General features: G+C 40.9%; 1 protein-coding gene across 2 annotated transcripts in view; it reads left to right on the forward strand.

The window, feature by feature from the left end:
- Positions 1 to 22,514, forward strand: part of LOC126457996 (DNA polymerase delta catalytic subunit) — a 167,785-nt gene that overhangs the window by 52,671 nt on the left and 92,600 nt on the right. For both annotated transcript variants that reach the window (XM_050094764.1, XM_050094765.1), the window contains exons 3-5: positions 4,566 to 4,677; positions 4,785 to 4,957; positions 17,467 to 17,729. In XM_050094764.1, the coding sequence (XP_049950721.1) occupies positions 4,566 to 4,677; positions 4,785 to 4,957; positions 17,467 to 17,729 (548 nt within the window). The remainder of the gene's footprint in view (positions 1 to 4,565; positions 4,678 to 4,784; positions 4,958 to 17,466; positions 17,730 to 22,514) is intronic.

Consider the following 22,514-nt stretch of genomic DNA (forward strand, 5'->3'; position numbering starts at 1 on the left):
TTTATGGAGAAATAATATTTTTTAAGTAGATGCAAGTTGTTAAACTTGCTCTGGTCTTTTCAAGTATTAGGGATTCATTCTTTTTCTTTCTGTTAAATGATGCTCTAGCAATACTTGTTGTTAATTGTAAACACCTATTCAGCTGAATTTTGAACAACTGCAATGCAAGACAGGTGAATAATTGCCAAAGAGATACTTCCTTCTTGGCTGTGCTTCAGAGCGGAATTCTATATTGTAGGAGGCTCATGTATACTTCTACATAGTGATATTAATTATGAGACCAGAAATTGTTTTAATTATTTCAATGAAGAATGTATGTTTGAGAGCTGTTGGGGAGAAATAGTGGACTCACTAGCAAATGTTGTAATAATCTCAATATATAGAATTCCAGGGATGTCAACAACAGAACTATTCTTATCTAAGCTTCAAATTATGCTAGAAGATCTTTGTAGAGGAAAAAAAAGAAAAAAATTGTAATAGCTGCTGATTTTAATATTAATATCACATGTGATGGTAGCTATGCTTCAAGGTTCACAGACTTAATAAATAAATAAATAAATAAATAAGGTTTCAAATTTAATTTCTTCGAATTTACCAGAGGCAATGGCCAATCAGCAACCTGTATTGACAATGTTCTAACTAATTATGTGTATGAAGACGTGTATAAATTTTGTCTAGATCTAGGTATTTCAAATTATTATGCATTGTTCATTGAGCTGCCACAGACAAACACGAACGTTTCTCGTATGAGAACCCGTATGAACAGGAACTTTAGCAAAAAAAAACTTGGTAATATTTAGTAACAAGCTAAAATAAAAAAACATGACCTTTTAATCATTATAACTCAAGTGATGAAAACTTAGAGAAATTCCTAAATAGTTTTCTTATAACAATTAAAAACAATCAATTATTGACAAAATTATATAGATAAAACGTCTATGCGCCAAGTGACACAAAAGAGGGTTATAATTGGCAAGATTTCAGTGCCAGTGGCTCCTTCTCCAGGCAGAAGGGTTGAAGCGGAAGGAAGAGGGATGAAGGAAAAGGACTAGAGAGGTCTAGGAAAAGAGGTAGGTTTCAGGAAATTCACTTGGAACTGCACATCAGGGGAGAGGAGGAAAGACATTTTTATGTGTGTGTTCTGCTGCCTCTTGGTGAGTAATCAGTTTTCTTGGTGTCTTTAATGAAACATTTCCACCTAAACCCTGCAGCAATAAAATCACAAATAAATTAATGTGGATTATCCAGGGCATAAAAATTTCCAGTGTAAGAAAAAGGCAACTGCATAGATAACTAAAATATAATAAAGATATTGATTTCATTGAATATGTTAGACACTATAAAACCATATTTAAAAGATATGTGAAGGCAGCAAAATAACATGCTAATTTTAAACCGTAAAAAGAAGACAAAGGCTATGTGGTCAGTCGTTAAATCTGAGTTAGGTGTTAAAGCCTGTAATCAAGAAATTTCAAAAATTGACATTGAAGGAAATACTATTGTAACTCCAACTCAAATACCAGAGTACTTTCATGAATTCTTTATTACTGTAGAAAAGTCTGATGTAAATGTAATTGATTGTCGCAATAAAATAAATCCCTTTGGCCTGAATGAAAACTCTAAAAACCTTACAAAATTCTTAAAATTTTCTCTGGAGGATGTAAAAAATGCTATTCTAACATTAAAAAACAAAAATTTGCAGGTTGGGATGGAATGCCCACCAAAGTTATTAAAGCGGCAGACAATAAAATTGCGAACCCACTAGCTCAAGTAATAAATAATGTTTTAATGAGGGCTGTTTCCCAGAGGTACTGAAATATGCTGAAGTCAAACCACTCTTCAGCAAGAGATCAAGAGATATCATGGGAACTTATTGCCATATCTCAATTCTCCCAGTCATATCTAAAATATTTGAAAAACTTGCTGTTGCCCAAATCCAAAACTTCAGGGGATAAACACCATAGATGCAGGGAACAGTTTCATTGAGAAAATAAGTGCACCATTAGACAAGAGAAATAAGGTGGCAGGAATTTTCTGCGACCTCACAAAGGCATTTGATTCTGTAAACCGTACATTGCTAATTTACGAACTTGAAAAGTATGGCATTAGCGGCAGTGCTCTACAATGGCTTAAATTCTATTTATCAAACAGAAAGCAAAGAGTTAGCATCTCTTTAAATGGCTCCATATTAGGTCCAGTCCTATTTCTCTTCTATGTTAGTGATTTATTATTAAGTGTCAGCTCACCATCAGTTCTGTTCACAGATGATACGTCTATCTCAGTTGAGGAACAGGATTGGAAAAGATTCCCATATCAGTGATCGGTACCCTCTGTACCTTATAAAATATGTTTCAGTTAAATGGATTTAATCTAAACATATCTAAGACTCACATGATGCAATTCAAAACCGAACAGTCAAAATTTGAGTGGATTAAGATTGTTCACAACAAGCAAGATACAGAAGAACTTCATTCATTCAAATTCATAAGTTTAAATGTAGATAAAAATTTGAGCGAGCAGGCAAACATTGAATGCTTAGCAAACAAATTGAGCAGCTTCGCATTTGCAATGCAAATATTATCTACTGCAGCTGACATGGGCACACAAGAAGTAGCATATTCTAGCTACTTTGAATCCATTATTAGGTATGGCATTGCTTTTTGGGATAACTTGACAAACATAGTGCAGATACTAAAAATACAAAAAAGAAAACGTTCGAAATATTTGCACTGCAAATCATAAAAGAACCGTGTCGTTCATTATTTAGAAAACTTAAAATATTATCTCTGCCACCCATATACATATATGAGATTATTATATTTTTGTACACAGGCATGAATTATTTGAGGGAATCCATTTTGTCCATTCACATGATACTAAAAACAAAGAAAATTTTATGCTCCCACCCACTGCCACAGACTGTACGGCCAGGGACCTCACTCAATACATGGGAATGAAAATTTGTAATAAAAAGGAAAAAAATTGATGCAGATGAATTTAGGTCCACTTAAAAGAAGGCTATTTGAGACACTGACACTGAAATGTTATTACTCAGTGGATGAATTCGTGCAGGACAAACTGGAAATTTGAGCTGGGTACAATGCGTTGCATTTTGCAAAAAATATCCTTAGTGTTATTATTAATTGTAGTGCTATTATTTATTAATGTGAAAATCGTTGTAACTGTATTATAAATTTTTGGCATGGCTCATGTACGCAGAGCAATTGGATTGCAAATGTACATCATGAGATGAATAAAAACAGTTCACAATTCAGTGCAGAGACCTAAAAAAAAAAAAAAAAAAAAAAAAAAAAAAAAAAAAAAAAAAAAAAAAAAAAAAAAAGTGATTGAGAATCCTTGTAAAATTAAAAACAGACTATATTCATGAATAAACTGTACCTGCTGACTGCACAAGTAACAATGCTCATTGGAAACAAGACTCTTATTGGACACTATTTCGAAAGCAAGAAGGTAATTGTTGTTCCATGAAAAAGCTGTTGCTTGTCTGTTAATTATATTATATTGGTTTTTTTTTTTTTTTTTTTTTTTTTTTTTTTTTTTTTTTTTTTTTTACCAAAGAACAGATAATTTTCTGGAATCTAACAGTAGTTAACTAGTATTAGTTTGTAATAGTTGTTTCATTTGTTAATATATGTCTTACCATATAAACATTACTTAACTTGACAATCATCATATGCCCTACTACTGTTAAATCTACTAATTAGATACACCGTTCTTCATTGCATGAGGTATATTGGCTTCACTTCATGAATTTTTATTTGTAGCAGCTCAAGTTTTGTGGCTACATTTTGTAGAATCTTTCCTGGTTGCAGTGTGTTTACATTCTGAATTGGTGGCTTTTATCAGCAGTTATTATCTCTCAGTAGTTATCCGGTGGCTTTTATCAGCAGTTATTATCTCTCAGTAGTTATCCATTATGTCACTTTGCTGTTATCACAAGGAAGTTAATTTGTTTTGATAAGTGCTCAAGCTGCTTCTTATTTCTTCATTTTTTTTTCTGCAGTCCCCCTGGAAATAAAATTATTACAGATTTATCTGTTTCAGTTGCTATCTTTGTTGCCATACTTTTTCAGATTACTTTCTAATAATTGCAATGTTTGGATTTCCAGTTAAGGTGCTTTCCATTTCTTCTTGAAAGTGATAGACATTTATTCTATTTGTTTACCTTATTCACCTAGGTTAATAAAAGCTGAGCACTAACAAACATAAAAGAAATGCTTAAAACATTTTTACATTAAAAAAATTGACAAAAAAAACATTTCAGTTCATGATATCACCTGAATGTGGATTTTTCTTACAATTTTAAATTTTTACGTGGAGACAGAATGATTGGCCAATATTTACCTCCAGAAGGTAAGTACTGGCCAGACGTTATGTCTTCCTGTAATTTTGCAGTTTTCTCATTGTATTGCTCCCACACAGTCTATACAGTTTTGCATAGTAGACAAATGTTCAATTGTGTAATTAGAAAACTCAGCCTCATTTATGATACTATTGTAAGATAAGCATTATATACTCCATAACTGAAAATAAAACTTTTCCAGGGCCCAGAAACGGAACACACAGACATGAAATGGAGTCGTCCTCCACCACCTCAATTAGATCCCAGCAGAGATGCCATAGAATTTCAACAAATAGATATTGATCATTACACAGGTACCAAAATCAGTATTGTCACTGACAATTTAGTGATGTTCATTAGCAGTTCTTTCTATTCTATTTCCTGATTTTTCTTCATCATTTATCTAGAATTTATATTCCAGGTAAACCATTAACTGGAATGCCGGGTTCACAACTGGGTCCTGTTCCAGTAATGAGAATGTATGGTATTACAATGGATAGAAATTCTGTATGCTGTCATGTACATGGGTTCTCTCCATATTTCTTTGTATCTGCTCCAGATGGATTTAAGGAGACTCACTGCCATTCATTCAGAGTAAGAAAGTTACTTGTCATTTCCATATCATTCATGTAATGTGAAATTATTTTGAACCTATGATTCACATAAAATTTTCTTCTGACAGATATGCTTTATTTGATAGCACTTGTGCCTGTGTAGCAGTATTTCTAAATTCATTTTTTATTTTAGACAATATGTTCCTTGCTATGTATTTTGTATTTGCATATGTATTGGTGCACATAATTTAGGTCATCAGTCCCTGGACCATAGATAGAAAGTACTGCTATTCTGTAGTACAGTACAGAAGGTAACTGAAAGAAATACATAATGAAACAAAAAGAAATGACACTTTTATTCAAAGGCAATAATTACATTGAAGTTACCGTGATTAATGATGGTTTCTGGACATTACAAATGGCAGGACACAGTTCTTAATTAGGGTGTGTGATCACCACAGACAGCAGTTATTGTGTAAGGGTGTTCCATTCCTCTACCTCTGTAGTTTGACAATTGCTGTGTGGGCATTGGTGCATGCAGACATGCTGCAGTACATTTCTCCATTGCATCCCACACGTGTTCAATACGATTTAAGTCTTGCTAATGGCCAGGCCAGTCTATTCACCAAATACCCTATTGTTCCAGGAGCTGCTTCGCATTCAGTGTTCTGTGCAGTCGCGCATTGTTGTCCAAAAAATTCAGTAAGGGCCGAATGTATCCATGAAAAGGCTTGTGTATGGGAGGAGTACAGCATCACAATAAGATTGATTGGTGGGTGTACCATGTTCAAAGATTTGGAGGTCAGTACACCCACACTACATTATGCCTCCCCATGCTGTAACACCTGGGGGGGGGGAGGGGGGGGGGAAAGAAGATTGTGTTCGACAGTGCTCCTGGGTACATTACTTTTTCCCACCTCTCACCATATGAGGGTACATCCAGCATTGTCCAACATAATTGTTTTAGCAGTCCAGTTGTTATGGTGTGGGGTGAATAATGTTGCATGGGCTTACCATCCTACAAATATTTAAATGCGGTACTCTCACCAGTCAGTGTTTCTGAGATGCTGTATTCCTCCCCCATGACGTCTTTTCAGAGGAGCATTTGGTGCTTGCTTCATTTTTATGGATGGCAGTGCGCGACACTATTGAACTGCACTGGAGGAGCAGCTCTTGGGGCAAAAGGATATTTAGTGAATGGACTGCCCTGTCCTTCCTCCCAACTTAAATCCCATCAAATGTGTATGGGATGCATTGGGGAGATGTATTGCAGACCATCCATATGGACCAACACTACTCCAACAATTGTCAGGAGGAATGGAATGCCCTATCACAAGAACTCCTTACCAGCTTTGGGCCAACATGGTAGCGCATTCAGAGCATGGATTGCTGTCAGTGCTGATCGTACAATCTATTAATAACCACATTCCACATTTTGTAATGTCGAGGGGAATTGCAGTGAGTTCAGTCTAATAATTGTCTTTGAATAAAAGTGTCATTTTTTGTCTAAATGCATAGTTCTTTCAGATATCTTTTGTGCTATATTGTATTAGTTCTTTCTATGTATGGTCAAAGGTTCATCGAGCTGTGTTATAAGTTTCTGCACACCAGTGTACTTTGGAAAAAAAAATCTGATGTGACTCACAAATGAATGAATCAGTAGTAATTGTTTGCTGCTGTTACTGTAACATAGAAAAACTTAGTACACCAAGCAGTGGCAGAACACACATGTAAAAGATGGTTGTAATTGGCAAGCTTTCGGGGCCAGTGGCTCCTTCTTCAGGCAGAAGGGTTGAAGGGGAAGGAAGAGGGGTGAAGGAAAAGGTCTGGAGAGGTCTAGGAAAAGAGGTAGACTTCAGGAAAGTCACCCAGAACCGCAGGTCAGGGAAGACTTACTTCCTTGTCATTCTGTCCAGTAAGTCTCCCCTGACCAGTGGTTCTGGGTAGCTTTCCCGAACTCTACCCCTTTTCCTAGACCCCTCCAAACCATTTTCTTCACCCGTCTTCCTTTCCCTTCAATCCTTCTGCCTGAAGAAGAAATCATTGGCTCCGTAAGTTTGCCAATTACAACCGTCTTTTATGTGTTTATTCTGCCACTACTTGGTGAGTAGATTTTTTATCTGTCCAATAAAATAATTTTGTCTATAATTAATTGTTTTCTTTGTTACATTAGAACAAAGTCATAGGCATCCAAGCAAAGGTAAAAAAGAGGATATATTACAAAAACTTGATGGTTTATAAATTTTATTCTTAGAAACAATTTTTCACTTTGCCAGTATTTTTTTATGGTATTGGAAATGACTGTGACAGCCCTGTAGCAGGAGATAATGTGTGTGTGTGTGTGTGTGTGTGTGTGTGTGTGTGTGTGTGTGTGTGTGTGCGTGTGTGTCATTTTAATGCTGCATCTGGGTCAACCACTGCAGAATGATACGTGCAATAAAGGACTGGGACCCCCCTGTGGGTCCGGGGGTTAGAATAGGCCTGAGGTATTCCTGCCTGTCGTACGAGGCGACTAAAAGGGAGTTTCACATGTTTCGGCCTTTATGTGATGGTCCCCTGTAGAGTTTGACCTCCATTCTTCAATATTTTCCTGAAGAGCGAGCCAATTTGGGAAGGGCACCTTACAAGGTGCACTGTGTCCATCGAGCATTGAGATCTTTAGCCCACTTTCTTGTCGTCGCATTGCAGTCCTGCCTATTCTCCATCTCTTGGGTGAGGACACCTTCCTGGGTGCGTTTTCCACCATGCACTATGCAGTGCTGATTTCTGCATCGACGATGACCATGGACTTCTCTGCACCTCATATCCAGCATGGTAGCCAGTCCGTTGTGGTGGGGCTGCCATGTACCCTGTTGGTTGTAGCCCCCTGACAACGCACGGATTGTTCTGCTGATGCCTGCACCGTTAACTCCCCATGTATGCCAAGGAGTAGATGCCTATCTCCCTGGGGCATTGGGACTCCCGGCAATGGCCATCCTGCCAGGTGGCTCTTGCTGAGGCTGGGTGGCGCCCATGGGGAGGGCCCTTGGGCAGATGACCTGCAGTGAAGTACAGTACATTATCTCTTGCTGGCGGCCAGCTGCCAGCAGTCTCTAAGCGTTCTCGGGCTCAATTCAATGCTCAGAAATATGATCCCAAATCGTTCCCCTCCCTGGCCACACCGTGGGAAGAGCGTAAGGCTCAGGATGGCAGTGACACATATTCGTCCCCTTCCTAGTTTGTACGAGAGTTCATTGGGAGTCTTTCATGTCAACAAAGCCTCAATTCTTCGTAGAGCATTTAGAGGGCAAGTTTGGGGAAGTGGAGGGCTTGTCCAAAATGCGCTCTGGATCAGTATTGATAAAAAAGGCATCCTCGGCCCAGTCACGAACGTTACTTGCTTGTGACAAGTTGGGGGATGTTTCAGTTACCATCACACCCCATAAGAGTTTAAATATGGTCCAGGGTATTATTTTCCGTAGGGACCTGATGATGAGCTGCACGCCAATTTAGAGCATTGAGGTGTTTATTTCGTCTGACGCATTCATCGGAGTCCGAAGGATAATCAGGTTGCTATGGTGCTTTCATCTTGGCCTTCGAGGGTGTGATACATTACAAGAGATCAAGGTGATAGTCTACCACTGTGATGTCAAGCCCTATAACCCTCCGCCAATGTGGTGCTTTAAGTGCTGGAAGTTCGACCATATGGATTCCCACTGTACTTCCAGCCTCACATGTCGAGATTGCGAACGCCCATCACATCCCAATACTCCATGTGCCCTGCCTCCCATCTGTGTCAACTGCAGAGAGCATCATTCACCTTGCTCGCCAGACTGCAGGATCTTACAGAAAGAGCGGAAAATCATATAATATAAGACCCTGGACCGACTGACCTATACTGAGGCTAAGAGGAAATGTGAATGACTTCATCCTGTGCGAATGACTTTCTCATACGCCGCCGCTACGACAACCGTGATGGCCCCATCAGTTTAGCAAATTCCAGTCGGCACACTGAGCCCTACAACTCCACAGGCCCCCTTGCCCATGGGGGAGGGCACTGCCTACCCTGTTGCTTCTGCGTCACCTACCTCGGGAGCAAACCCCCCTCCCTCCCACCCCACACCAGATGGTGATGTCCCGCAGCATGTCCTGGCTGTGCTTATAACCCAATTGCTGCTACCTTTTCTGTTACTGGGCGACTTCAACGCCTATAACCCTCTGTGGGGTGGATCATTGGCAACAGGTCGAGGCAGTATCGTTGAGCAAGTATTGACACAGCTCGACCTTCCTCTCTAAATAATGGTGTCTTCACACATTTCAATATGGCGCATGGCACGTCCTCAGCCATCGACTTTTCGGTCTGCAGCCCTAGCCTGTTACCATCTGCCCAATGAATTGTGCATGACAAATTGTGCGGTAGTGACCACTTTCTGATCTTTCTGTCACTGCCACAGTGTCACTCTTCTGGGCACCCCTGCAGATTGACTATGAATAAGACTGACTGGGACTTGTTCACCTCCATTGCCACTATTGAGCCTCTTTCCAATGACGCCATTGATGCGGTGGTTCACTCGGTCGCCACCTGCATCATTACTGCTGCAGACTGCCATTCCCTGTTCTTCTGGGTCCTCTCGGTGGAGGACTGTGTCTTGGTGGTCGCCTGAGATCGCTGAGGCGATTAAAGATTGCAGGCGGGCACTCCAGCGTCATAAGCGGCATCCATCATTGGAACACCTTGTCACCTTTAAACGGCTCCGTGCACAAGCCCGTCGCCTCATTCACCAATGCAAACAGGAGTGCTGGGGGAGGGGTGTCTCCACCATTGGCCTCCGTACCTCTCCATTGCAGATGGACCCCAATCAGCGTACCCGCACTTTCACTATATGGAACAGTCTGTACTGACTCCGACACAATTGCAAACTGCTTAGCAGAGCATTTTGCTCAGAGTTCCGCTTCTGTGAATTACCCAGTGGCCTTCCGCTCAGTGAAAGAGCAGTTGGAACGTCGGAGTCTTTCATTTCACACGCTCCACCCTGAATCGTACACCGCTCCATTCAGTGACCGCTTGCCTTGATACAGCTCCCGGGCCACATCACATCCGCTGTCAGATGCTCAAACACCTCTCAGTGGACTGCCAGTGACGCCTCCTAGACCTTTTTAACCATATCTGGGTTGAAGATGGGTTCCCATTGCAATGGCAGGCCGCTCTGCCACCGATAATCTGGTGTGCCTAGAGTCTGCCATCTGTACGGCCTTTGCCTGCCGTCAGCATCTGGTTGCCATCTTTTTTGACATGCGGAAGGTATACGATACGACATGTCAACATCACATCCTCTCTACGTTTCATGGTTGAGGACTTCGGGGGCCGCTCCCGATTTTCATACAGAATTTTCTGTCGCTTCGTTCCTTCCATGTGCAAGTTGCAGCCTCCCATAGTTCCTCCCACATTCAGGAGAATGGGATACCACAAGGATCTGTCTTAAGTGATGGCAATTAATGGGCTCACTGCAGAATGGGCTCACTGCAGAGGTGGGAACATCTGTCTCAGCTTCCTTGTATGCAGACGACTTCTGTCTATACTATAGCTCCACTGCCATTGCAGATGCTGCAGGGCACTAACCGAAAGGCGCAGTCTTGGGTTGTAGCCCATGGCTTCCAGTTTTCAGCTGCCAAGACCTGCATTATGCATTTCTGCTGGCGATGCACTGTTCACCGTGAGCCACGGCTTTATCTTTATGGCGAACCTCTTGCTGTGGTGGAGACGCATCGGTTTTTGGGATTGGTTTTCGATACCCGGTTGACGTGGCTGCCTCATATTCAGCAGCTTAAACAAACATGCTGGCGGCATCTTAACGATCTTCGTTGCTTGAGTCACACCAGCTGGGGTGCCGATGGGTCTACCCTTTTACGGCTGTAGTAGGCATTAATTCAGTCCCGGCTAGATTATGGGAGCCTGGGTTATGGTTCGGCATCCCCTTCCACATTGTGGTTGCTGGACCCCATCCTTCACAGTGGGACCCGACTCGCCACTGGAGTTTTCCGGACAAGCCCTGTCAACACCATACTTGTAGAGGAAGGTGTCCCTCCATTGCAGTTCCGGTGCCAACGATTACTGGCTGCTTATGTTACACACGTTTGTAGCTTGCCTGGGCATCCCAATTATCATCTCCTGTTCCCTCAGTCAGTCGTCCATCTTCAGGTATGGCGGCCCTGGTCAGAGTGTATGATTGCACTTTGCATCAGAGCTCTTCTCTCTGGGCTTGAGGTTTTCCATCTTCCACCTTTTTTCCGGGTCCCTCTATGTATACCCCCGTGATGTGTGCCCCGCCCATGCCTTTGGCTCGATTTGGCACAGGGCCCAAAGGACTCGGTCCCTTCTGAGGCCCTTCTCCGCCACTTTCTTTCAATCCTTGCTGTGTTTCAAGGCTCTGATGTTGTCTATACTGATGGTTTGATGGTTACTGGTCGTGTCTGTTATACTCTTACTCTAGGGGATCATTCTGAACAACACTCATTGCCAACTGGCTGCAGTGTTTTCACTGCCAAGCTGGTCACCATCTCTCGCGCCCTAGAGTATATCCGCTCCTGCTCAGGTGAGTTCTTCGTTATCTATAGTGACTCCCTGAGCGGTTTAAAAGCTATCGACCAGTGTTTTCCTTGCTCTAGTCTGCTGATGGCTATCCAGAAGTCCCTCCATACTCTTGCCCGTTGCGGCCACTCTGTGGTCTTTGTGTGGACCCCGGGTCATGTAGGCATCCCGGGAAATGAACATGTTGACACGCTGGCCAAACAGGCTGTCGGTGCACCAGCCTTGGAGATTAGCCTTTCGGAGAGTGACCTCAGGTCAGTTTTGCTGCAGAAGGTACTTCGCACCTGGGGTGAAGAATGGCGCGCCCTTCCTTCACCCAACAAACTTCGGGCCATCAAGGAGGCTACCAGTTCGTGGCGCTCCTCCTTGCGGGTCTCGCAAGGACTCTGTTGTCCTCTGCCGGCTGTGCATTGGCCACACCTCAGTGACGCACAGCTATTTATTGCACCGCGAGGACCCACCTTTATGTGACTGCAGGTCAGCTTTGACTGTGGTCCACATCTTGTTAGACAGCCCGCTTTTAACTCCACTCAGGCAGACGTTTGCGCTGCTTGATACTCTTCCTGCTCTTTTATTAGATGACGTTGTGATGGCAGATTTAGTTTTGAGTTTTATTGGTGCTGGGGGTTTTTATCGCTTGATCTAAGTGTTTGTCCTTCTCTTTTGTGTTTAGTCTGGCCTTTGGCTGGGGCTTTTGTGTGTTTCTTGATGGTTGGCATTTTTTTGTTGCCGGCCAACCACTGTCACACTCGGTGTGATTTTAATTCCTTTTGTCTGGTCTCTGTCTGTGTCTTTCTTGTCCTGTGTTGTCATCTCCATTGCTTGTTTTTATTCCTTGTGGGTGTTTCAAGTTCGTGGAAAAAGGGGCTGATGGCCCTAGTAGTCTGGTCCCTTCAATCCTACAAACCAACCAACCAAAGGATTGGGAACTGGGCTTACATTAGGGTTGTGTACAATATTTTTTAAAGGAAGGTGGATGAGAAAATATTACTTGGTGCGATGAGGGTTGGATTTTGAATAAGATACTCCTCATCCCTTGTATGTTGTGGTTTTTGATCCCTGGGACATATTGGGTGATGAAAGAAGTATCGTTCAGCAACTGCTTGGCAATGCTACAGCTTTGTTGTTGTTACAGGAAGAGATGGCATGGAAAATAATCTTTTGCAACAGGTAACCAGTACATTGTTTGTCTGTTAAGACTCTGATAAGTTTATGGTTAAATTTGGCTAACTCTTGCTTCCCGGTGCAAATGTGTAACCCAAGTGTTCCAAGGCAGTAAGGAAATAACTTCTTAATGTGAAACAGGTGACATCTGTCAAAACGGAGATACTGTTGGCGTTATACGCATTTGATATGCCCAGAAGATACTAGAGAGCCACCTGAGTGGAAGGTACTCATTAAATCGAGAAGGACCATGTTAAATAGATTTTGCAGAATGTGTTGAGATTGTGGAGGAAAGAGCACAGGCTCTCCTTGACATGACTCCTAGACATGAAAGTGTCAGGTGAATCTTAACTACCTATGAAGGACTTTGGTGTACATGGATGTAGCATCTTCAATGTCAAGAAAGGAGTTGGGTGATAATGGGATAGGAACTATGAGGAATTGCAGACAGCAGATTAGGGACACTTGTCAACATTCATCGAGGATCTTTCTGTATGAGTTACATAATGAGCAACGGAAGAGGCAACCAGTAGGCAGACCTGCAGGTTTGAGATTGTGGAGCTTTGGGAGCAGGTGAAAGGTGGCAGTAGAAGGGGTACCAGTGTTAGGAGGGAGACTTGGACAGGTACAAGATTTTGAGATGAACCTAATGTTCTGAGAATCTGGTGGAAATTGTGTTGGGATGGGGTCACAGGAAGACACATTCAGCCACACAGGTACTACAATTAATGACCACTGTGTGGAACCTCATCTGCATAATAGTCATATCAGAATAGGTGCTAAGGTTACGAATACCTGTAATGTCATGACTTTCTGGGAAATGGTTTGGATAATGGAGTCAAGCCAGGCTGAAGGTGAAAAATTTCTGAAAGATTGCGAGGGATGTGCTGGGTGAAAAGTACAGAGGATCAGAGCTTGAGAAATGTGGAAACTGAGAATGTTCTATGTAAACTGCACAAAGAAAAGGTTTGTACCATCTGCACATATTCAAATGTGTGTCAGTGTAGGTACAAGGGAGCAGAGAGTGAGAGCATATGTCTTATGAACCTAAAAAGAAAATTTACTGTAAAAACAATAACCAAAATAAAGTTTGTATGAAAGGCACACCTTTCCAAATCTGTGAAGTGTGAAAATATGCTACTGGGTAACATGTAATACATTGTTGCTCCACCTTGAGCATTGTAACATACTTGGGTCCTTCTAGGCAACCTGTCTACATGGTGGCCGAGATGTTGCTCCTCCTGTCTGTCCCACTCCTCCGTGGCAGCTCTCCTTAGGGCACTCACTGTGTTAGGAAATTATGAAGAGGATTCCTGTCATGAAGCACTATAAATTTCAGTTGATTCCAAGTTCACTTCATCAGGTTCATATTAGCTGAAATGATTATTCTGTTCTATTATTCTTCCCATCTGGAAGAAGTCATTAAAAAAAATAAATGTAGTGTACTTATCTTCTTGACAGACAAACCCATCACTGAAATGTTGACTGTAGAGCTGAAATACAACTTACTGGTGTCCCTGCTGAACCTATGGAACTGCATACCTGATACGTTCATTGATACATAGTTGCCTCAAAGCTTTAACCAATAGCCGTTGGATGTCAGACAAATCCTGCACTCGTCACTGCAGAGAACCTTATGTCATCGATCCAGATTTAATTCCTGGTGTTCCCTTGTTCACCATCTTCATGTGACACAATTCCAGGGGATTTGTGATGTTTGTAATAGATTCCTTGATACCAAATTTTGATTGTGTACTGTCTGGGTTGTCCACAACTCGTGGTCGTGTGGTAGCGTTCTTCGCTTCCCGCGCACAGGGTCCTGGGTACAATTCCCGGCAGGGTCAGGGATTTTCCCTGCCTCGAGATGACTGGGTGTTGTGTCATCTTCATCATCATCATTCATCCCCATTACAGTCAGAGGAAGGCAATGGCAAATCACCTCCGCTAGGAACTTGCCTAGTCGGTGGTGCGGGTCTCCCGCATCATCGCTATGCTCCTTGGAGTATGGGACCTAATCATCATCATCATCATCATCATCATCACTGTCTGGGTTACTACAGCTGTTCCACTAGCCTCCTGAAAAGAAGCACATAGTTCTGTTACATACCTACAAGCTATAATTTGTTGGTAGTGGTCCTCAGCTTGTATTGTTGACTGCTATGTGAGAGATCATCACTAGTAGGTCTCCCACAACAGCAACTGAATGTTCAGTTGGCATCACTTTTGTGTACACCTTTTGGGCAAGCAACCTCTCCTTGCTTCTCATAAAGTGACAATGCACATCGGCCTGGTCTAACCTTGAAATGATTCTTCTAGGCACGTAGACAGACTGACACTGTACGCAAGAAACAATGTGCTCTAATCAACTATCCTGAGAATGAATGCTCATCCACCTTTACCTCCTTTCCAATGGTGTCTGTACATAGTGATTTCATGTGGTGAGAATAGTATTGGGAAAGAAGTTTCTGGTCAGAAATACACAAACTTTACAAATAATGTATCATGTGCAAAACTTTTTTTTAAACAGTTAGTTTTCAGTTGACTCTCCTGTGGTCAGGAAGATAGTGACAAAGAAATGTTTCCACTAAAGGGAATGAGTAAGAGAAAGCTGGTTATTTACATGAAAAAACCTGGTTTTATGACTAAAAATGAGGTCTTGTAAGAATTGTGAAACATCTGCAGGGATCAGTTTCATGTAAGATAGGTTGACAACAGTGTTGAGTGTCTGGAGACCTTCAGCTTATACAGTATAAAGTAAGTACAGAGGATTTGACCCGACACACATAAGTAATCCTCTTAACCTAAACATCTGCTACAACACTATTTCTCTGTTCAAATGTTGCACTCAACTGCCTCCACCTCCACCCCTTCTACTCCCCATCCCCCTAACCCAGCCTTACCCATACCTGTTGAAGATAGAAAGGATATTTTATAAATTTTAGTGGTGTTAATTGCAAAATTATGTAACAGTATTACATTATTATGTAATTTACATCATATTGTGATTAAGTTCATTTAAACTTAGTAAATTACTCAAATTGATGTGTCTCCTTCCACTTGAGATGTCATGTCATATGGATATGATACATTTTAATAAATGATGCTATAGTGTATTGTCAGTAAAGTATGCTTTGAGAAATTTTTTCTTGTTAGAAATGCATTCATACTAATTTTACTTACCATTTGCATTTCTACATACCATATTAGTCCAACAACAAACAAAGAAACCTGTTTAATTGATTTCTGTTTCTCATGAATCCACAAATGTAATGCTGATATAATCTATATTGGTGAACTGAGTTCCCAATCTTAGTTGTACCATGGTTAATCATTTGCCTCTTTGTATTAATGTATTGCTAATGCAGTTACTTTGTTAAATAGTCTGCTCATTCAATCCAATCAGTTTTGCAGTTACATTACGTTAGAGATTGTCCAAATCATATATTGCATTTAATGGACTGTACTCCACTAACGTATTACACTGAAGTGCCAAAGAAACTGGTAAAGGCGTGCGTATTCAAATACAGAGATATGTAAACAGGCAGAATAAAACACTGTGGTCGGCAATGCCTATATCAGACAACAATTGTCTGGCACACTTGTTAGATCGGTGACTACTGCTACAATGGCAGATCATCGAGATTTAAGTGAGTTTGAACATGGTGTTATAGTTGACGCACAAGTGATGGGCACAGTATCTCTGACGTAGCGATGAAGCGAGGATTTTTCCATACGAACATTTCATGAGTGTATCGCAAATATCAGGAATTGAGTAAAACATCAAATCTCCAACTTCGCTGCAGCCAGAAAAAGATCCTGCAAGAACAGGACCAATGACAATTGAAGAGAATCGTTCAGTGTGACAGAAGTGCAACCATTCTGCAAATTGCTGCAGATTTCATTGCTGGGTCATCAGAAAGCATGCAAATCACTCAATGAAACATTATCAATGTGGACTTTCAGAGCCGAAGGCCCTTTCGTGTACCCTTGATGACTGTGTGACACAAAGCTTTACGCCTAGCCTGGGCCCTTCAACACTGACACCGACGCTGGACTGTAGACAATTAGAAACGTGTTGCCTGGTCCGATAAGTCTCGTTTCAAATTGTATCGAGCGGATGGATGTGTGTGTATATGGAGACAACCTCATGACTCCATGGACCCAGTAGGGGACTATTCAAGCTGGTGGAGGCTCTGTAATGGTGTGGGGCATGTGCAGTTGGAGTGATATGGGACTCCTGATACTTCTAGATACAACTCTGACGGGTGATATGTACATAAGCATCCTGTCTGATCACCTGCATCTATTCATGTCCATTGTCCCTTCCGATGGACTTTGACAATTCCAGCAGGACAATGTGACACTCCACACATCCAGAATTGCAACAGAGTGGCTCCAGGAACACTCTTCTGAGCTTAAACACTTCTGCTGGTCATAAAACTCCCCAGACGTGAACATTATTGAGCATATCTCGGATGCCTTGCAAGGTGCTGTTCAGAAGAGATCTCCACCCCCTCGTACTCTTAAAGATGTATGGACAGTCCTGGAGAATTCACGGTGTCAATTCCCTCCAGCACTACTTCAGACATTAGTGAAGTCCATGCAGTGTTGTGTTGCAGCACTTCAGTTTCTTTGGCTCTTCACTGCGTATTAATACTGTGTTGATGAATCAGCAGTTGAGATCTGAAAAGTGGCTCTTTAATTATTGTCAATCCAACATCTGTAAACAATAACTATTTGATGTGGTTACTATATATTCTTATTTGATAACAATTAAATTCGTTGGAGACTTCAAATTATGTTTTACATGGTTTCAGGAGGCACTAAACAAGGCTGTTTTGGCAGACATGCGTTCAAATCGAGAAGAGGTGCAACAAGCTGTACTTGCCGTTGAAATTGTTAAACGCCAAACACTCTTTGGTTATCATGGTCAGGACTTGCAAACTTTTATCAAGATAACTGTGGCACTTCCACGTCTAATTGCTCCAGCAAAACGACTTCTGGAGAAAGAAGTGATTTTTCCAGCACTTGGTCCTCATCAGTACCAAGCATATGAATCCAACATAGATTTTGACATCAGGTTTGTTAATTTTCCAGTTGTTAGAGACTATCATTTTGAAATTCACAGGACATATTATTCTACAACCTTGACAAATGGCTATTCCATAAGTCACAGAAAAAATGCATGTTGTAATGAACATGTAAGTGTACTCAACTTACTGCATGCCCTTATATTCTAGATGTTTGTAATATGTAGAGTGTTTGTTAGTTGGCATAAAAAGCAGCTAGTTAACACATTGGCTGCCCAAGTAACTCAAGAGTGCCAACTTATCAACATTCAGTGTCAGGAGTAGAAAGCTCTGCTTAGGCATCAACAAATTAACTAATTTGCCATTAATCAGATTCTTGCTTGTGTATTTAAACTCATATTCTACTGTACACTCCATGTCTTTATTGTGCCTGTGTAAGAAACGTAACCAGTTTTTAAGCTGATATGAAAGTCTGTTTGCTTTAGGTGACAATGTGCTTGCTTTTCATTTTTGTTCCCTAGTAGGCCAGGGCCCTTACTCTCCTTTTTCCAGTGGGTATACTCTATTACTGAATTTCTTGAAAGGTCCTGAAATACCTGACTGCCATATATCACCATTGCACTAAAAGCGATTTCCAGTCATAAATTTCTTTTGAATCGACAATAGTTGGAAGACAGAATATCATATATCTATTTAACAGAGTCGATTTTTGTAACGATAATCTGTATACTGTAGAGCCCGGGGGTGGTTGTCCTGTATGGTGGGTGATGGAACAAGGTTGTCAGAGGTCAGGAAGCTAGGAGTTCACCACCCTGGGCATAACAACAGTGGAGCAGTGAGCGGACGTCTGGTTGTCATACAATGTTTCATCATGAAAATATCATTTTTGAGACATTCATTTATTTCTCAGCAAACTAGGAGAAGCCTATGCCCCTAAAGCACAAACTATACACAATCAGTGAAAAGGTGCTGTGGTCAGTGAGTGGCTTGTCTGTGGTCGGTCATACTGTCAGTCAGTTGGTGAAGTGATGGTGGTTGGAGGGCACTAAGTCAGCAGTATCAGACTCAGCATGAACACAGAACTGCAGCTAGCGGCTTCATGAGTCCAGGGATAGTGACTAGTTGATGGCTGTCAGACTGCAAACTTCTGTCTAGAAATAAGTACTATTTGTACGGGCTTGGCAATCCCTGTTTTTGTGGACTATCAATTCTCGTCATTTAAGCAGCAGCCGAGCAACAGCTCAGACATGAAGGTCAATCACGACACAGTGGCTCTGTGTTTATGCTTTGCCAAAAGTAATACAGCACTGCTGCCTCTGCTGGGCCATTCAATGCTGTGGTGACACTACTTGCTGTATCAATAGGTTGGTCCTGATGTAAGTGCTTTGCTGGCCACGGTTGGTCCTGCTTCCATGAGGGTTGTGCATTACATATGGAGGTATCTTTATTTCATTCAATTGTGGCAAGTAAATTAACTGCAGAGCAACACCTCCATTTGTAATCAAATCCAGCCCACTGGATCCAGCTCCAGGCAATTCTGCATGTCATATATTATAAGTTGACAATTACGTATAGTACATAGACTTTACATCACTTACAGCCTAATACAATAACATTACCAAATTCTTTCTTCCTGAAAAATTCCTCAGCAGTCGTATCCTACCAATTAAACCCACTCAGTAATTTCTCACATTTGGTACTTCTTCTTGTTTATCAGGTGCTTCTTAACCTGCTGTTTTCGTACATCATCGAGCACTTCGTCGTTGAAACAGAAGTTTCCCTCCACCTCTCCGCAGAAAACAAATCCTTAAAGCTACTCTCACACAATAACTATGTTTGGTACTACCATTCATAATACTTAAGTTCTAATGTTCTGATGACTTAAAGTGTGAGTGGGGGTGTGGGTTGTACTGATTTACTTCTCCAAACCACATTCCACTTCTTTACGAGGTGACTTACTCAGAATTTTGCAGCCCCTCCTCTTTACGGGATAGTTGGGTGCTAGAAAATCTCTCGACTTCTTCTCCATCGAATAGCGCTTGGTACAGGAACTTTTAAGCCTCTTTCTACTTATAAAATGAGTAGACATACGAACTTTTCTTTTTGTCAGTTAACGATGAATTTGACTTTCACGCACAATATAATTCACACTTTCAACATACATATGTAACTTTCTGTAAGTACCTTGTACCGTCGAACATTAGAAACAAAATGAGTTCCAGTTAAAAGAAAGTTGGCTTGACTACCATGACTTTCTTAAAATGAATCCGAAAATACGTCTTGCCTCTACTAAGGCTGAGTCAAGAGTCTATATAATAGTACTTTTTCAACTGTTCTTGATATAATTAACTATAGTCAATGACACAATAAGTACAGAGCGGCATGTAAACTCCATTGTTCTTCATTACGCACTCACTGAACACATCTGTGGATTGTCCGACAGGTACTTGTTGGTGCCGTTCGACCGCCGCGTCTACCTTCTTCCCGCGACTGATTTTAAATGTGCACTCACAAACGTGACGCGCAGTAGGTAGGATTTTACCATCCCACACTCAAATCTAGAATATCGTGTGTTAGAGACCGTAGAAGGCTGACTGGTTCTAGAATTTACACAGAAATTCTCGAATCACTACATGATACCCCCCCTCCCCCGATCGAACACGCGATATTTTATTCATAATCATTATTCAAATGATATCATTCGTAATAACATTTCATATGTTACTACTATACTTTTTTTACATTTGTTTATATACATATCCCTGCTTTCCGTAACAATTCTCTGCCCCCTCTGGAACAATCTTTCGCTTATTGTATCTCTATTCTTTTCTTATTTTACTTTGTTATTAAGACATGAGCATTTATTCATTGTTTTAGTCAGCTTTACTGATATTTAGAAATTGTGAGAACTCTTTTTCTTTTCTTTATTTCCTTTTTTCAATTGAAAGTTTCAGGTGTTTATGACACATGAGTAATCTGTTTTCTATTCTTATCTTTTTGTACTACCTTTTTCCTAGTATGTACTATTTGCATTATTGTAGCTTAGAGGAACTCTGGGCGAAATGAAAGTGTTCTTTTGACACTCATATAAGTCTGCGAACCATAATAATGCTAGTCATTCATAGGATTTACACTTTCAAGAATAATTCCTATAAAATTTGTGACTTTTGTCACGATACTGTCCCCATCTCCTAGGATCAGCACCTATTCCTTGCTTGTGCATTGACCTTATAAGAACACTTCCTCTTTCCATTCTGGCTGGTACGCCCCGTACAAAACATCTCTATTTTTAGGCCGCAGATCGTCCTATCACCATGTAGGTTCATCTGCCCTTTATATTTAGTGAATGCCGGGTACACCCTCCTTATCCTTTCTGAGTAGGCCTCAAGATTCATTACCCTAATATTCATTTCTATGTATACCATAATTAAGTATCTTCTGGTAAAGGTATAAATCTGTTTTAAACTTTGCATTCATTCTTTAATATATCATTCACTCCCTAGAGTCCTCCTCTACTTTCAACTTCTATACTTTCTATAGATATTATGTTTATATATACCACTTACATCCCCCTATCCTTCAATTCATCAGAGTTTTAATTTCACTGACATTGCTCACACCTTTTTCTTATTTATCCATTACTCATTACTATTTTATAGTTGTTTGTTATGTATGGGCACCTCTCCTTATGTATATTCGATGTAGAACCATCACAACTCCCCATATATGTGTGCATAATTCCCTATGTACACACCTTTTCCCCCCTACAACACCAGGTGGTTCTCACATCATGATAGGCTTTGTCTTATATAATTTAATGTTTGCGTAGAAGTGTATATTTGTGTATATGCGGACGTGTGTTTGTATAGTATGATTCTTTGGCCTTCTTATCTAAAGATAAGATGCAGGTTCTTAGTAACCACAGAAATAAGGAAGGACTTAAGCGATAGGAATTTATGATTATGGAAAGGGGGAAAAGATAAACAAGTCCTCAAGATGAGAAGGAGGAAAGGAAAAGATAGATGTGGTTGCCAGGATCGAAGAAGAGAAGGAAGATAGCGTCAAAGACAGGAAACCCTTCCCAACCCCCTTCCCCAGGATCCTACCTCTCAGTTACTTGAGTGAGGCGCCGAAGGTGGTTTGGTGTTGAATCATCTCCTACAGACTGGACTTGTCCCACCTTCATCCTTTGAGCTCCCCAAAGCAAATCCTTGCAACCTCGTGGAAACAGAAAATGAAGAAGAATCAGGCACACTTGTTTGTGAGGGTTGTTTGAAATGTGTGTTTTGTGTTAGTCGTGATGTATCTGTTCTTGTAAATCTTGCTTTTAGCTACAATACCCATCCCTTTCAAATTTTATACAAACCCTCCCATCTATATCACATCTCATGAAAGATATAAAATACTCTACACAAAATAGAAAATCTATACACTATGGTATAACAGTTGTTCGGCTGGTCACATCTTATTATATGTTCCACAAATACAGTACTTGATTCACTTTATTTCGTGTAGATATCACTTTTATTTTCTATGATTCTCTTAAGTTGGTCTCTGTTTTATGGTCATATTCAGTTTTTTTAAAGCAGTAAGATTATTAGGATAGTTTTAGATTTTAAAGGAATTTGGTGCAGGAAATTGTTTGGAAAAAGCACTGAAAGCAACTCTGGATCTGACGGTCTTCACTCCGCCTGTTAACTCAGAATGTTAACGTCCCTGGGGATTATACAATTTTACATCCTTAACATTGTATTTCCCCTTTTCTAATCCAGTTGTGGGATCTACGAAAAATAACGTCTTAGGATGGACCACCGTTTGTACCCGGTATGGCCCCT

This window comes from Schistocerca serialis, chromosome 2, assembly GCF_023864345.2.
Source record: "Schistocerca serialis cubense isolate TAMUIC-IGC-003099 chromosome 2, iqSchSeri2.2, whole genome shotgun sequence".
NCBI lineage: Eukaryota > Metazoa > Arthropoda > Insecta > Orthoptera > Acrididae > Schistocerca > Schistocerca serialis.